Genomic DNA, 13,442 nt, shown 5'->3' with positions numbered 1-13,442 from the left:
GTGACCACAGAAACTGATTTGACTAATTTAATTCCTTCTGAAGCAGCTTTGATTTTGAGGACATCAGGCATATCATGAAGTGCCATGCTCTTTCCGGTGGTTGAAAAACATGGTTTCAGTCATCCTCATCCCACCTCCTCCTTGAAACCTACGTACTAGAAGAAAATGAGTGCTGGACCAAAACTGTCCATTGGAAGAATGGAAGCTTGTTCAAAGGTCCGCAAATGATTGAATCTGCAGTTGGCAATTGCACTGACTGGGCTCCATTGAAATTAAACTACAAATAAAGGAATGGATCCTGAGAGGGAATGGAATGAGTCACCAGGATAGAGATGAAAATAGATGGTTAATACTGCTGTTCCTGTTTATTTATCCCTTTAGGACAAGGTTTGCAAGGACTGGGGTCTATATTCCTTTCCCTGCCCCAAGACTAAAAGCCTAGAAATAAATTTAGGTTCTTGATTGGAAACCACCACCACCACCACCACCACCACCACCACCACCACCCCTGTAACAAGAAAGGCTAGACACTTGGCTGAATTGAGAAAGTCTGTTAACCTCCTATTTTCATGGTGAAGAATTCATAGCACAGATCCTGTTGTCACTCAGAGATGTGTTGAGGTGGTTATGAAAGCATCTGGAAAAGTCATATTTCAACCAATCATGTTATACTGTGCACCATCATGCAATCGTGACATAATAATGGCAAATCTTTAAAATGTTGGTTTCTTTCCTTTTTGTTCTAGGTCATTGTCCAAAAAAGATTGTTCAGGGTCTGTTCCCACTTTTAACAGCTCCTGGCCCAAAAGCAGCCCTGACTTGCTAGTTTTAGTGGACGCTACAGTACAGTTGGCCCTCCACATTTGTGGCTTTGACTTTTGCAGATTTGATTATTCATGGATTTTATTAACATGTTCTCACTAGGAATCTAATTCCTCCAGAGTGACTCTATAGCTAATGCCTAGCAGAAGTCGTGCTGGAAGACCTAGAGATTCCTAGAGAGGTGTTCTCTCAGGTTAAAAAAAAGTGTTTTTGTTATCTGTGGTTTTTCCACTTTCATGGGAGTCCTGCGCCACTAACCCAAGCAAATGTGGAGGGCCCCACTGTATATTGGAGGCAGCAGAGGAGTGTGCATGTGTGTATCTTTGTGTGGGTGTGGGTGTGTAGGGGGTAGGTGGAGATGGGACATTCCTACTAATTGGCTGCATGCGCCGAAGAGTAAAATAAAGCTCCTGGCAATGGCTGTGTCCTTGTCATTTTTGTATGTGTGTGCCCACGATCTGGATCAAATGACCTTAGAGGCAGCAATCTGTGCTAATTGTTAAAAAATGCTCATGGCATCTTGGTTTATTTATATAGTGCCCTATTATAAGAGTGCAGGACAGCTATGGCATCTGAATAAGATAGCTGAGTCTGTTAAATTTGTTATCAGAAAGACTCCTTTTTAATGATTTAAATCACAGTTTAAATCACTACCGAGGACGTTTCTATTGAACCATCATTTTTATTGAAAGTGCTTTATTGTTTAATATAACCTTAATACATATTCAGAAATGCAGATGTATGCTAAGCAGTAGTACCGAATTGTTCTCTGATTAATTTTCAGTTCATTAAAAATGGTATGATAATTTGGGCCTTTTTACTGCTAACGGAGAATGAACTTGTGAAGTCATTGAAGAGATGAACCAGCTCCAAGTAACAAAGTACACTCATGGATTTTTAAATGGTTTATCATTTCTGTTTTCAGATAGATGTCAAGTTCATCTAGAAAATAAAATTTAGGCAATTTCAGTCACGTCAGTACAAGGAACTTATAAATACGTGGCAGGTGAAGATTTCAAGGGAAAATGCTGCGTTTTAAGCCAAACAAGCATTACATTTTTTTAGGTGCTCCTCTGAACAATTATATTTGGATTTGGGGAATATATCTCCCCAAATTCTCAGTTCATTGATCTTCTCTGTCTTTGCACTGAGGAGAAGGCAAGACTGTAAAAGAAAGAATACTATTAATGTATGTTGCATACAGAATTGGACTGATGCAGTTGTCTTTCATCTCCATAAATAGCTGTTTACGTATCCACAGAAAATAATTAGGACTTGCACAGTAATTTGCAGTGATATTTCTGACCAAAAGCTCTTTTTATACTAATGTTTAAAGATAATTACGAAATCTGATTTAAATTTTTGAAATCTGATGTAAGTAAAAAAAATTAAAAATATATCAGTTTTTATCAACACTTGTTCTCATAGATATTTTAATAGAAGCCAGCCAAATAAGTGGGAAGAGGAAGGATGAGAGTATAAATGTGTGGGAAGGCCTTGCTAGGAAAGTAATTGTTTCTGAGGAGGGAGAGTAATAGGGCATCGTGATTAGTTTACTGAAGTTTTGTTGGTGTGATACAAGACAGGAGGTTATCTTCTTGATGGATCTCAGTGCCTGAGCACATACTTTGCAGTCAGGAGGTCCCAGAATCAGTCCCAGCACCTCCCATACTCAAAACCCCTGGGTATGTACTATATGTATTTTAGAAAAACATCTGAAAATTACATTTAGAAGATCCAGACCCCTAAATGCAGAGTTTGATGGGTCCATTGGCCAATTTAAGCCATCAGATCTCAGCACAGGTCAACATATTCTTTGCTACTGCTGAAGTTCAGTGGCATGAAGATAGAAGTAAAGGATATGGAAATACTTCCTGTTACCAGAAAAACAAAGTGCCCCCCCACCCCATTGAGATTTGGCAATGAAGGCTGCAGAAGCACAGAATGGCTCTGGGGCCACACACAACCACCCTACATGTTCCCCACCTTGGCTTTAATGAGAAGCATGAAAAAGTTTTGATTATAGCTTCCTTTTTTGCATCTCAGATTCTCTCTCTTCCTTCCTCTCTCTCTTTTTTTGAAAGAAAAGAAGAAATGGAAAAGATATAGAGCTGAGAGGAGAGATGTCCAGAATGTCCACTGCCAGTTATCCAGATGTTGTTGCATTGCAACTTCCATCCTCTTCACCACTTGGCAGTGCTGGCTAGGAGTTATGGAAGTTGCAGTCCAGCAATACTTGGAGGCCCCCACATCCTCCATTTCTGTATGGAAACTGGGGCTGGATGGCAGGGCAGGGGAGACAGGGAGAAATCCAGCTGAAAGCTGCTTGAGACCTTGCCCCTCCTTTACTAGATGCTCTTCACACACAGTATATCTTTTCTCTAGCACTAGAAGAAATGTTTGTTCTCTTGTGTTCTTTCTCTCTCTCTTGTTTTCAAGGAAGCTGCATTTCTCAGGATGCCAAGTGATGAGGATGAATAATGGACTCAACTTGCTTGTGGCTCAAAGCAGTAAATTTCAGGGCATATGCAGCCACGCTTGTAAGCACAGGCAAGCAAGAAAGCAGAAGGGAAGCATCTTGGTGGTCTGTCTAGGATCTGGATTGTGTTTAAATACGGACAATTTGGTGGTCCAGCATCCACTGTCTGTCCTTTCCCCCCTGCTCTCTGTAGCTTAAAACCATAATAGTATGTTGTGTGAATCTCTCTGTCTCTTTCTCTCTCTCTGTCTCACACACACAGAGATACACACCAGTTCCCCCCAACCCCTTCTCTTTCCTTCTGTCCTCCAACAGCTGAGCCCCTTGTCCTGTATCAGCTTTCAAACAAAGTGGACTATTTAGGAGGGTACGTTCTGGCAATTCACTGCAGCTAGGAGTCTCTGGGTGGGAGGGGCACACCAGCTGCTGCAAGGTGTGCAGTTGTGTGTGTTGTGTATATATAGCTTATGGGCTATAGATAGACCAAGGCCCAGAGCCGGGAAGCGTGCTGTTTTGGCTGGCAAGGAGGAGCAGGTTATAGCCTGGCTCTCTGCTGCTGACGCACATCGAATCTTCTGATCAGAAGCAGCTTGCGCAGCTTCTGCTCCCATCCGCTCTGTCTCTGCGATAGTCCCCACAGAGGAGCATTGCTAACGAGGAAGGGTTTGCCCCCGGCTTTTGAGCTGTGGAAGGAGGCCAGGAGTCCTGGTCTGGGCTCTGTTCCTCTTGTCTTTTAAATGTGACTTCCTCCTTAGAGCAAAGACTCGAACCTCACTTCTCAGTTTTCTGTTCTTCTCAGCCCTTCCAGTCTTGCATGGAGTTTGTTTTTGTTCTAGCTTACTAAGGGTGGACACAGGTGAGGTGGGAGTTGGGAAGGCCCTTGGTAAGCTGCTTGTCAGGCCCTAGGTGGCAATACATATGAGGGCTACGGACAGATGTATGGGACTTCAGACCAACTTGGGGCCAGGGATGTTGTCCACAGTTTCTGTTGTGGAAATTGGCATAGTGCAGATTTCAGCATGCTGAGAATGTGTCAGCCTCTTCGTAAAACATACATAATGGCTAGATCTTTGCTTTTTAGGCTTGAGGATGTAGAAAACCCAGGAACTGGAGTGGGGTTGAGTAGGATTTCCAGGTAACAAGCTGGTAGGTCTGGAACTGTAGAGGCTCTGCCTAGCTCTTTAACTATGCATGCTTGCCCCCCTGTTTCTAATAGGAATAGACTACCTTTAAATAGGCAGGTTAAGGAATTGTTCTTCTTGACACAGGCATTGCATCATCCTGATGCAGACTTCCAGTTTTGTTTGTTAGATTAGTGGAGGGGGAGAGCAGCAGGTGTATGTGTGTGTGTACATACACTCACTCACTCTCTCTCTCTCTCTCTTTGTAATGCTCTTTTGTTACTCTAAGCACATGTTCTTGAAATAGACTCTGTGAACAACAGCACTGGTTTTGCTGCCCGGGCTTTCATCTTCTCTGCTCATAACTCTTCCTCATCTTTATTCCTTCATATTCTCTCTTTTCTTTTTTTTACATGCATAATCACTCCAGTTTTTTCTCTCCCTCTGTGCTTCCTGTGCTTAGGCCTTCCATTTCTTTTCCCCTCACTGAGTTGCTTGATCCTCTGCTGCCCTTTTCTTGAACCACTGCAGTTTTGTCTTTCCTTTATCTACACTGTTTCTCTCTCTTTTCTCCACCCACCATCCTCCTAGCTAATTCCCAAACGCTACCTGACCCATTGCCAATGTCTGGTGGTCTGTGAAACAAATATAGAGATTGAGCGGGGGCAGGAGCAGTAGTGTTCATATATCTCACCCTGTTCTACTCTTTGGAATATGTATTAGATATATAAGTTAAATTTGTGTGCTGCTGTTCCTCCCATGTCTGAGACCGTCAATGGCTCTGTTCCACCCATTTTATCTTCACAACAACATTATGAGGAGAGTCAGGCAGAGTAACTAGATGAGGGTCATTTCATGGTTGAATGGGGATAAGAACCTGGATCTTCCAAGCTTAACAGTCTAACCACTAATCTGGGCCCTCTTATCAGTGTAGCAAATACTGTAGTTGATGCGAGTGTGTAAAGTTAACATAGGAAAGGATGTCAAGAAACAGTAACAAAGGTGCTTAAATTTGCCCACACACCACAGAGAGAGAGAGAGAGAGAGTTTTCTGTACCTCTGAAGTGTCCCCCCCCCCCAGTTGAGGAGTCCAGAGATGTGATTTCTTAGTTCTCACTAGAAAAGCAGCCCATAGGGAAGAATTTCCGAGGATATGGCATGCGGGAATGAAGCACGCACCCCACTTCGCCCTCACCTGCTGCTTCTGCTTTCCTGGCAAATACCAACCATCACCACAGCTGCCCCTGTGCACATCCCAACCTTCTCTTTGTCTGCCACCAAGTGTGTGGATCTCCACCCTAAGCTGCTGCAAATTAGAAGCCAGAAATCTACAACAGAAAGAAAGAATAAACCAGAGTCAGCAAGCATGCTGGGAGCACAGTGAATGCAGTGTAATTTTGAGCAAATTGTGTGAGTTCTGTTGGATTTTGGGTTATTAGCTGCACTCTCTCTTGAGTACTAAGAGAACTGGCTAATACCCCTGCTAAGTATTCTATGATTGTGGAGTAATGCAGTAATAGAAGGGAAAAGCAGACAGTGTTCTGTGCAAGCAAGAAACGAGGACGAGCACAAATGGGCTTGTGGAGGCCAGGGAGGGGTAAGTGGAGGAGAAGTGTGCAAGAGCTTCTTCCTAGGTACCATGTAGCCTTGAATTGCTGAACACATACTGCCTTCTCTTCCCTGCAAGAGTGAGGGTTAGAAACCTATTTAAGACAAATCCTCCCAGCTCAGATTCTTACAGAAATACAAATGCTTATTTATGACACACTGTTTAGTTAGAAGAGTAGTTTGCTGTCCTGCACAGATATGGGAGGATTTGGGGGTGGTGAGGGTTGCGAGAAATGGTCATTGACTCTTACTGCCCTGTGACTGCCACCTTTCTTGTATTCTCTCTCTTCTCACAGCTTCTTACTAGGGGTGTCAGTAGCCAAAGACTCTGGAATGTTTCTTTCATCAAGTGGATTGAATGCTGGTACAAATATGTCTGAATATAATCTGGTTTGTTGCCACAGTCCCCACCCTTCCTTTCTCTCCCTCCTACCCTTAAGGCAGGAGTGGCCCTTGGGGAAAGTCTAGGACCTGTCTTGCTGCCTGTGATCTTTCAAGTGTTGGCGATGCAAGGCCGGCTGTCTCGCTTTGGTTTTCTGGGGAAGGTGCCTGGCTGCAAGACATAACTTGTCTCTAATTGGTGGGGGTCTCATTAGTGAGATCTTCAGGGAGCTGCTGCTGCAGGAACCACTTCTGACTGCTGGAGCTGGGGCGGGAGGGGCGGGGGCCCTCGGAGATTTGGGCAGACAGCATTCAGAAGAAGGTGGCGCAGGAGGAGAGTGAGAGAACAAGGGTGGAAACCTCTGAAATGTGCATCTTTGCTCTTTGGGTACCATTACCTGTAATTGTGCGTGTAGGATATAGATCACAAAGCATCACTGTTTTGCCTTTGCAGCTGCCAAATACAACTCCTCCCATTTTACAGACAGGGAACTGAGCCTGTGAGGCAACATATTCCAAGGTGCCCCAATAGCTCCTCTTAATGTCTTTGACCTGATTCCAGCCACTGGGCTGTTCTGGATCTCTTCTTGTTGTCACTGATCTGGCTTGTGAGTTTTCTCAAACTCCTCAGTTCCTCTCTGTTTCCTGTTGGTGAGGTGACGCTCACTCATGGGTAGCCAGTGCGTTATTTTAAAGAGTCACTCTTGTACTCCTGTGGGCATCACCAAGGGGACTGTAGCAGGGAGTGAGATCTGTCTTTCCATGGCCACTTGAAAAGTACCTTTGCCTGGAGTTCATTGCTTTCCCCTTCCATCCTTACCCTTTGGAAGGCCAGATCTGGTTCCTGACACTCTCCCATCTGGTCCTTCTCCCTGTAAAGGCACTTCCCTAATTTCTCCCCTTGATTTCTCTCCTCCATCTTCCTCTGTACACATGCACTGGCTCCCCTTTCTCAATGGAATTGCTGCAGTCCCATTTGTCAACCAGAGAGCTTCAGATGAAAGCCTGCCTGCCAGCCCATTAATATTCCACTTAATGAGCTGACGAGGCAGATCCTCTGTGGCTAAGGAGTAGGAAATAATTAGACTTGCTTTGGGCCTGTGTTTGGCATTCCTCTCCTAGGCTCAGGTCATGAGTAGCCTTGTGTGGGGTGGGATGAGATGAGGGGGCTGTATTCACTGTCTCATTCCCACTTGTGACTCATTCTGGCTGGTGAGGAGGCTGTCCGTCCACTTTCTAGAGGAGTATCTCCTAGGAGCAGTGGGAGGGGAGAGGGAGATGGAAAATGGTCACAGACCTATGGGTTAGGATACATGATGCTTAGTATAAAAAAGACAAATGCTGCAGTATCGCTGTACTTCTGAGTCCTCCTCCTAGAACAACTAAAAAGAAAATACTCTACAATGCCCTCTGCTGCAGATGAAAGGTCTCCCTCTCTCCAGTTTATGACACACACACACACACACACCCTTTACTGCTTCCTTAACTCTACTGTGCAGCCATAGTGATCGGTTTCAGGTCTGGTTGGCAGGTAGGAGTGACAGAGGGAATGCGGTTCATGACTGTGTGTCACTGAGACCACTGGGCTACTAAGTGTAAAACAGACACTTGGAATGGAGTCCTGATATTCTAATGCTTCATTTTGGATTTGGGGAATCCCAGTGTCTATAGTCTTTATGAAATGAGGAAGAAAATCAGAAGCCATGTCATTACTTTAGTGGGAGGCATGCTAACTGCATACATGAAAAAGAGAGGCTCTGAATGGGACTTCTCAAGAGACAGGAATGTTTACTGTTTCACTTGGATTAAGTCTACAGTCAGTGACAACACTCCTTTCCTTGAACATGTTCTAGAAAACGTTCACAGTCACTCCTGAACATCTCCATTCCAGGCCCTTTCAGATCTTGCCTTCTTGACAGTTTTGGAATTCCTACAGGATAGTGTCTATGCCCAAAGAATACAAATTCCTAAAACTGTGTGCCAATATTTGCAAAGCGTGTTGTGTAGCAGCGTGTGAGCTTTCTGCCTGCTGCGTTTGGGGCAGGGTGGAAGGGACAAAAGCTTCCCTGCTTACTCATGGTGCTGCTTGTATCAGTCTCTCTGGGAGAACTCTGGCATATCTTGTTTGGAAATGTATCACTTCGGGTACTTTGTGGGCATGCAGATCCCTGGTTGGGCCAATGAAGGAGCAACTCAGATGACTCCTTGTTGTCCATCCTTTGTTTCTGCTTTTGCCTCAGCTGTTTGACACAGTGGGGCATGCTGTTGTTGTGTGCCTTCAAGTCATTTCTGACTTATGGCAACCCTATCCTGGGGTTTTCATGGCAAGGTTTGTTGGGGGGGGGGGGTTGCCATTGCCTTTCTTTGAGGCTGACAGAGTGGGACTTGCCCAAGGTCACTACCAAGTCCTACAGAAACATATTTGAGACAAACATCTGGAAATCCTGCAGAGACTTGGGACTAATATTCAGAGGTCCCAGTTAACATACCCCATGGCAAGGGATTATTGGAGTTCTGATGTCTCTGGAGAGCCAAAAGTTCTTCATCCCTGGCAGGGAGGGGAAGGAACTGTTTTACTTATGTATGACATAGAAGCAGAAAGAGGGGAAATGCTCTGGAGGAGGAAGATGTAGAGATAGTTCCTTTCCATGACAAAAGGTTTAGCTTTGCGGGTACCCTGGCCTACTCACTGCCAAGTATAGAAGCTGTGGAGTCATATAGGGGGACCACAACATTCCCATGCTACCTGCCTCTTTTGCTGGATGCTTTCAGGAGGGGAGTCTGTGATGTGCCATTCCAGTTGTCTACACTTGGCAATGTTCTCACAAGTGCTCCAATCCACAAACCATTACAACCGTAGCAGCAAGTGGACGGCAGGTGCATGTGTGGCATGCATACATGCTTGCTGAAAGAACAGCTCTTCATCCATTTGTGAGGTGGGGTGCACTTTGAAGGGGCGGAGAGTTCAAAAGGTTTGTGAAACACTGTCTTTACTCCTAAACTAAAATAGAAGGTGATGATGCAACCTCATCCTTCCTGTGTGCCATTGGAGCGAGAAGAGTTTAAAGACTCAGCATCCCCCTCCCTCTGTTGAAATTTGCCTGACTTCATGTATCCGTTTGAAGGGGAGATGGAAATAGCAGCGGGCGGTTGCAAACTAGGCCAGGCCCTGATGCTGCTTTTCTGAGCCACCGAAGCAGCTGCCTGGCTCTTTAGATTTTACATATATCTAAAATAAATAAAGCTGTAACTCCAATCAGCCCCTTGCTCAAGGCACACTCCCTCTTTGCCAGGAGCTCTGATTAAGTCTCAGGCAGGAGGCCTCACAGGGAATGCAAACAAGGGCCACACTCTTGTCAATTGGGCCGACCGGTCTGTGTTGGCCTGGCAGGGGCAGGAAGCCGAAGATGCTTGGCTGGAGAGAACCAAGCCAGTCAGTAGCTTAATGGAAGGAAGGCATGATGCCACCCCCTTTGTCTATTTTGATGTTTTAACTAGGAGCCCTTCCCAGAGTCCCCTAAACTGGAAGCAGACTAGAGCTGTGCAAAAAAGAAAAAAGAAAGGAGGGTAGCATCTTATTCCTGCCAGCTGAGCGGCAGGTTGGTGACTCCTTAACGAAGCACTAATTAAAGCAAGCAGCTTTGCACTTCATCTCGGCACAGTGTAATTAATGCTGTAGCTTTGATTGGGCTCCAACCCGCCAACTTCTGTGGATGGTACGTCAGGAACGCTAGAGGCAAAACATCTGGGAGCAGCTCCTGGCACTGCCTCTCACGTGCTGCTAGAGGGCGCCATGCAGTGGAGAACATCCTGGGAAATGTGCTGGGAGGGCAGTGGAATTGTGTAGCACTTGTGTTATAAAGAGCTTCTATCCACCAAAAGATTTAAAGTCCTGTAACCCCTAAGATATGAAGAAATGGGTGGGGGTGGGGGTGTCCAGAACACACTGCAAAAATAATCCAGCTTGAGACCACTTTAACTGCTCTGGCTTAATGCAAGGGAATGGTGGGAACTGTAGTTTTGTGAAACATTTAGCCTTCTCTGTCAGAGAGCTTTGGTGCCACAATAAACTATAATTCCCAGAATTCCCTACCACCAAGCCAGGGCAGTTAAAGCAGTCTCAAACTAGATTATTTCTGCCCATGGTCTCTACTACAGTATATGCTAAATTCAGTGTTTGATGCAGAATCTATCTTCTTGAGAAACTGTAAGCAAGGTTCTAGTCCTCAGAATCACTGAAAATGTTGAGGCTCCATGCATCAAAGAAGTAGGCTTTTTAGCACCTTTCTTTACCTAGGAGGCTCGGCTTCCCTCTCCTTATGTCTGCCTATACACTACTAATACGACTTTCCTTTTTCCAAAGAAGTCCAAATTCTGTAGCATTTCCCTTTCCTAATCTTCTCCCCACCACCCAATTGGGTGGGAATCTGATTCAGGCTTGAGAATGCAGACAGAGCAAGTGACTGCAGAATAAGTAGATTTGCATGCATTTGCTCCAGTTTGAAGTATGCAAGATTTCTTCCTACAATGCAGAATGTGGGTTTGGTTTTGCTTCTCATTTTGGTACTCTAGCCCATGTTTTCAGGTGGTCTGGACGAATAGTCAGGTGATAAATTCTAGCCTGCCTCCCCTCTCATCTCATTTTTGCTGCCTGATGATATTCCAGGGCTTGCAACCTTTTTGTCCTATAGCAAACACCAGAGCCCATTCGAATAGAACCAGTGGGCAACTTCCATCCCCCTAACTTGTTTTTGTACTACAACTCCTACAGACCCTTAGAAGTGGCTGAACTGATTGGCCGGGACTTCTGACAGTTCTGAGTCCAATATATCTGTAGAGTCAATGGGTCTTCTGCCTGCAGAGTAGATAGAGTAGTATGCCCATGTGCCTATTCCCTCTATTTCTAAGGCTATTCTGTGACATGCTTCTCAACTGCTCACTTATTCTTTCTCCGCTTTTTCTTGTCCACCCCCCTCTACAGGATGCGGATTTGGGCTCGTCGAGAAGCTGAACGAAAAGTGAAGGAACGAGAGGCATTGGGGCTGCCTGTCCTTGACTCCAATTACTATGACCCCAGCAAGATTGTGCTGCCCCTTGAGGATGAGGAATAAGCACCTCGATGTCTGTCTGTATGCTGAGAATAAACCTCCGAGATCACCTGTCCTAGCTGCCAACCTCACTCTCTTGTCAGTGGGGCTCGGGAGGGAAAAGCTCAGCCATCCAGAAGCAGTGGTATTTTTAAACAGTGTGAAATAGGCCAGGCCAGGCCACCCCTGGGAGGTTCTGCTTCAGGGGCTGCTGCCTTTCCCACTTACACCTGCTGCTCGCAGCGATTGCCGGTGTCCCAGCTGCTGCACTGCTGCAGGAATGGCCCCCATGCTTGGTGTTCTGAGGAAAGCATGGCAACCAGCCCTGGGATGCTGGCAAAAGCCACATGAAGCCAAGAAGGTAACCTGTATACAAACAGGGGAGGGAGGAAGAAGGAAAAGAGCAGCAGCTTTGGGAAGTGTCGCTCTTAGTATCAAGAAGTAAAATGGAAATTGTTTCAGTCTCCACCAGGCTTTTTCCTTAGCCTTGTTGAGGGCCTTGTAAAATGTGGCAGCCCCCTCCACTCCTGGCGAAAACCAGGCCCTAAGCAGATGGTACTGCCCAGGGGCCTTGGGATGGATTGCTATATTTATCTTGGTGTGACTGTGCATTCTTACATGGTATAAACTCCTTCCTTTTTATCTCTCAGAGCCTAACCTGTGTCCATTTAGTCCATCACTACTGTCCTACTGGGAGTGGAATCAGGAATTCAATCCTTCAGCATACTAGGCTGATACATCTACCCTGTGGCAGGAGAGGGGAGTTTTCATTATCCAGAATTGGTGGCTTTAGCTTCGTTGCCACATACAAACCGATAGGTAGCACTGTAGTCTTCCGTAGCTATAGGAATATAGGGAGCTGCCTTATAGGGAGCTTTGTAGCCTAGCAGCAATGGCTCTCCAGGGTTTCAGGCAGGAGATCCCAGGTACTTCCAGACGGTACTTCCTGTCCAAGTACTAACTGGGCCTGAGCCCAGTTAGCTGATGGTTCTTTGTCAGGCAGTAATCGAACAGATAAAGCATTCCTCTTACTGCATCCTTATACTGTCTCTGTACAATTTAGGTCTGTTGCTCCTCTGTTTTGGAAGTATTCCTGAATGGCAAGAGTTGGAGTAGATGGCCCTTGTGGTCCCTTCCAACTCTTAGGATTCTGTGGTATAGGAGTTCTACTGAGTGGGAGTGTAGTGGAGGATCAGAAATTAACAGCTCCCACTAACTGTAGAAAAATAATTAGAAAATGATCATAGGAAACACATACATTGTCTTGTCTGGATTCTAAAAATGGAGGGCAGTATGCTCCCAATCCTGAATTGATCTCCTATCAGTCCTATTTTGAAGGTTTGCCTGAAAGAAGAACCCAGCTTTTCCCATTAATCCTGTGATACTCCACTCTTTGTTTCTAGAACATAAAAATAAAGCTACAATGACATTTCCCTCCCTCCTTCACTGAGTGCTGGGTGCTGGTAATAATAGCATGAAAATGGATGGCCTTGAGAGGCTTTCTGAGCAGTATTTCCATGTGGTGAGGAAACAAGGGGAGGGATGTTGCATTATAACAGACTTTAGACTTTTTGTGTGCCTCAAGAGGCTGGCGCCTAGAACTGGCGAAAAGAGAGTGAGAAGCTTTTTGAATTGTGTTTGCATTTGGAGCTACTTCTGGAGACTGCAGCAGTGGGGCTGACATGCCAGCAGCAACAGTTTGATGTGGCATTTCTGCCACATCATAGAAATAGAGCTTGCTTGGAAAGGAAAGGGGTAGGGCATAAACTTATGTCTGTCACCCCAAGTGTACCTTCATACAATGGAAAGATGAACAAGGTAGCCATTTTGACCTCCAGATGTTTTGGACATTTTACATTGCGTGATCTCTGATGTGGTCACGCTGGCAGGGGCTGATAGGGATGCAAGAACAAAATATCTGGAGGGTGCCATATTAGGGGTAGC

At 45.4% G+C, this 13,442-nt stretch overlaps 1 protein-coding gene and 1 long non-coding RNA gene across 2 annotated transcripts in view; one reads left to right on the top strand and one right to left on the bottom strand.

Moving 5' to 3' along the window:
- Nucleotides 1-12,147, top strand: part of NDUFB11 (NADH:ubiquinone oxidoreductase subunit B11) — a 50,775-nt gene extending 38,628 nt beyond the window's left edge. The window contains exon 3 of the mRNA XM_089483575.1: nt 11,393-12,147. Coding sequence (XP_089339701.1) covers nt 11,393-11,522 — 130 coding nt within the window. The 3' untranslated portion in view covers nt 11,523-12,147. The remainder of the gene's footprint in view (nt 1-11,392) is intronic.
- LOC149322827 (uncharacterized) overlaps nt 1-13,442 on the bottom strand; it is a 38,518-nt gene that overhangs the window by 15,660 nt on the left and 9,416 nt on the right. Inside the window, exon 2 of the long non-coding RNA XR_016272161.1 lies at nt 5,618-5,750. This is a non-coding gene — a long non-coding RNA (uncharacterized LOC149322827). The remainder of the gene's footprint in view (nt 1-5,617; nt 5,751-13,442) is intronic.

Source organism: Sceloporus occidentalis, unplaced genomic scaffold (assembly GCF_023333645.1).
Source record: "Sceloporus occidentalis isolate IW3139 unplaced genomic scaffold, rSceOcc1.0.p SCAF_1, whole genome shotgun sequence".
Classification (NCBI taxonomy): Eukaryota; Metazoa; Chordata; class Lepidosauria; order Squamata; family Phrynosomatidae; genus Sceloporus; species Sceloporus occidentalis.
This window is presented reverse-complemented; position numbering and strand designations above follow the sequence as displayed.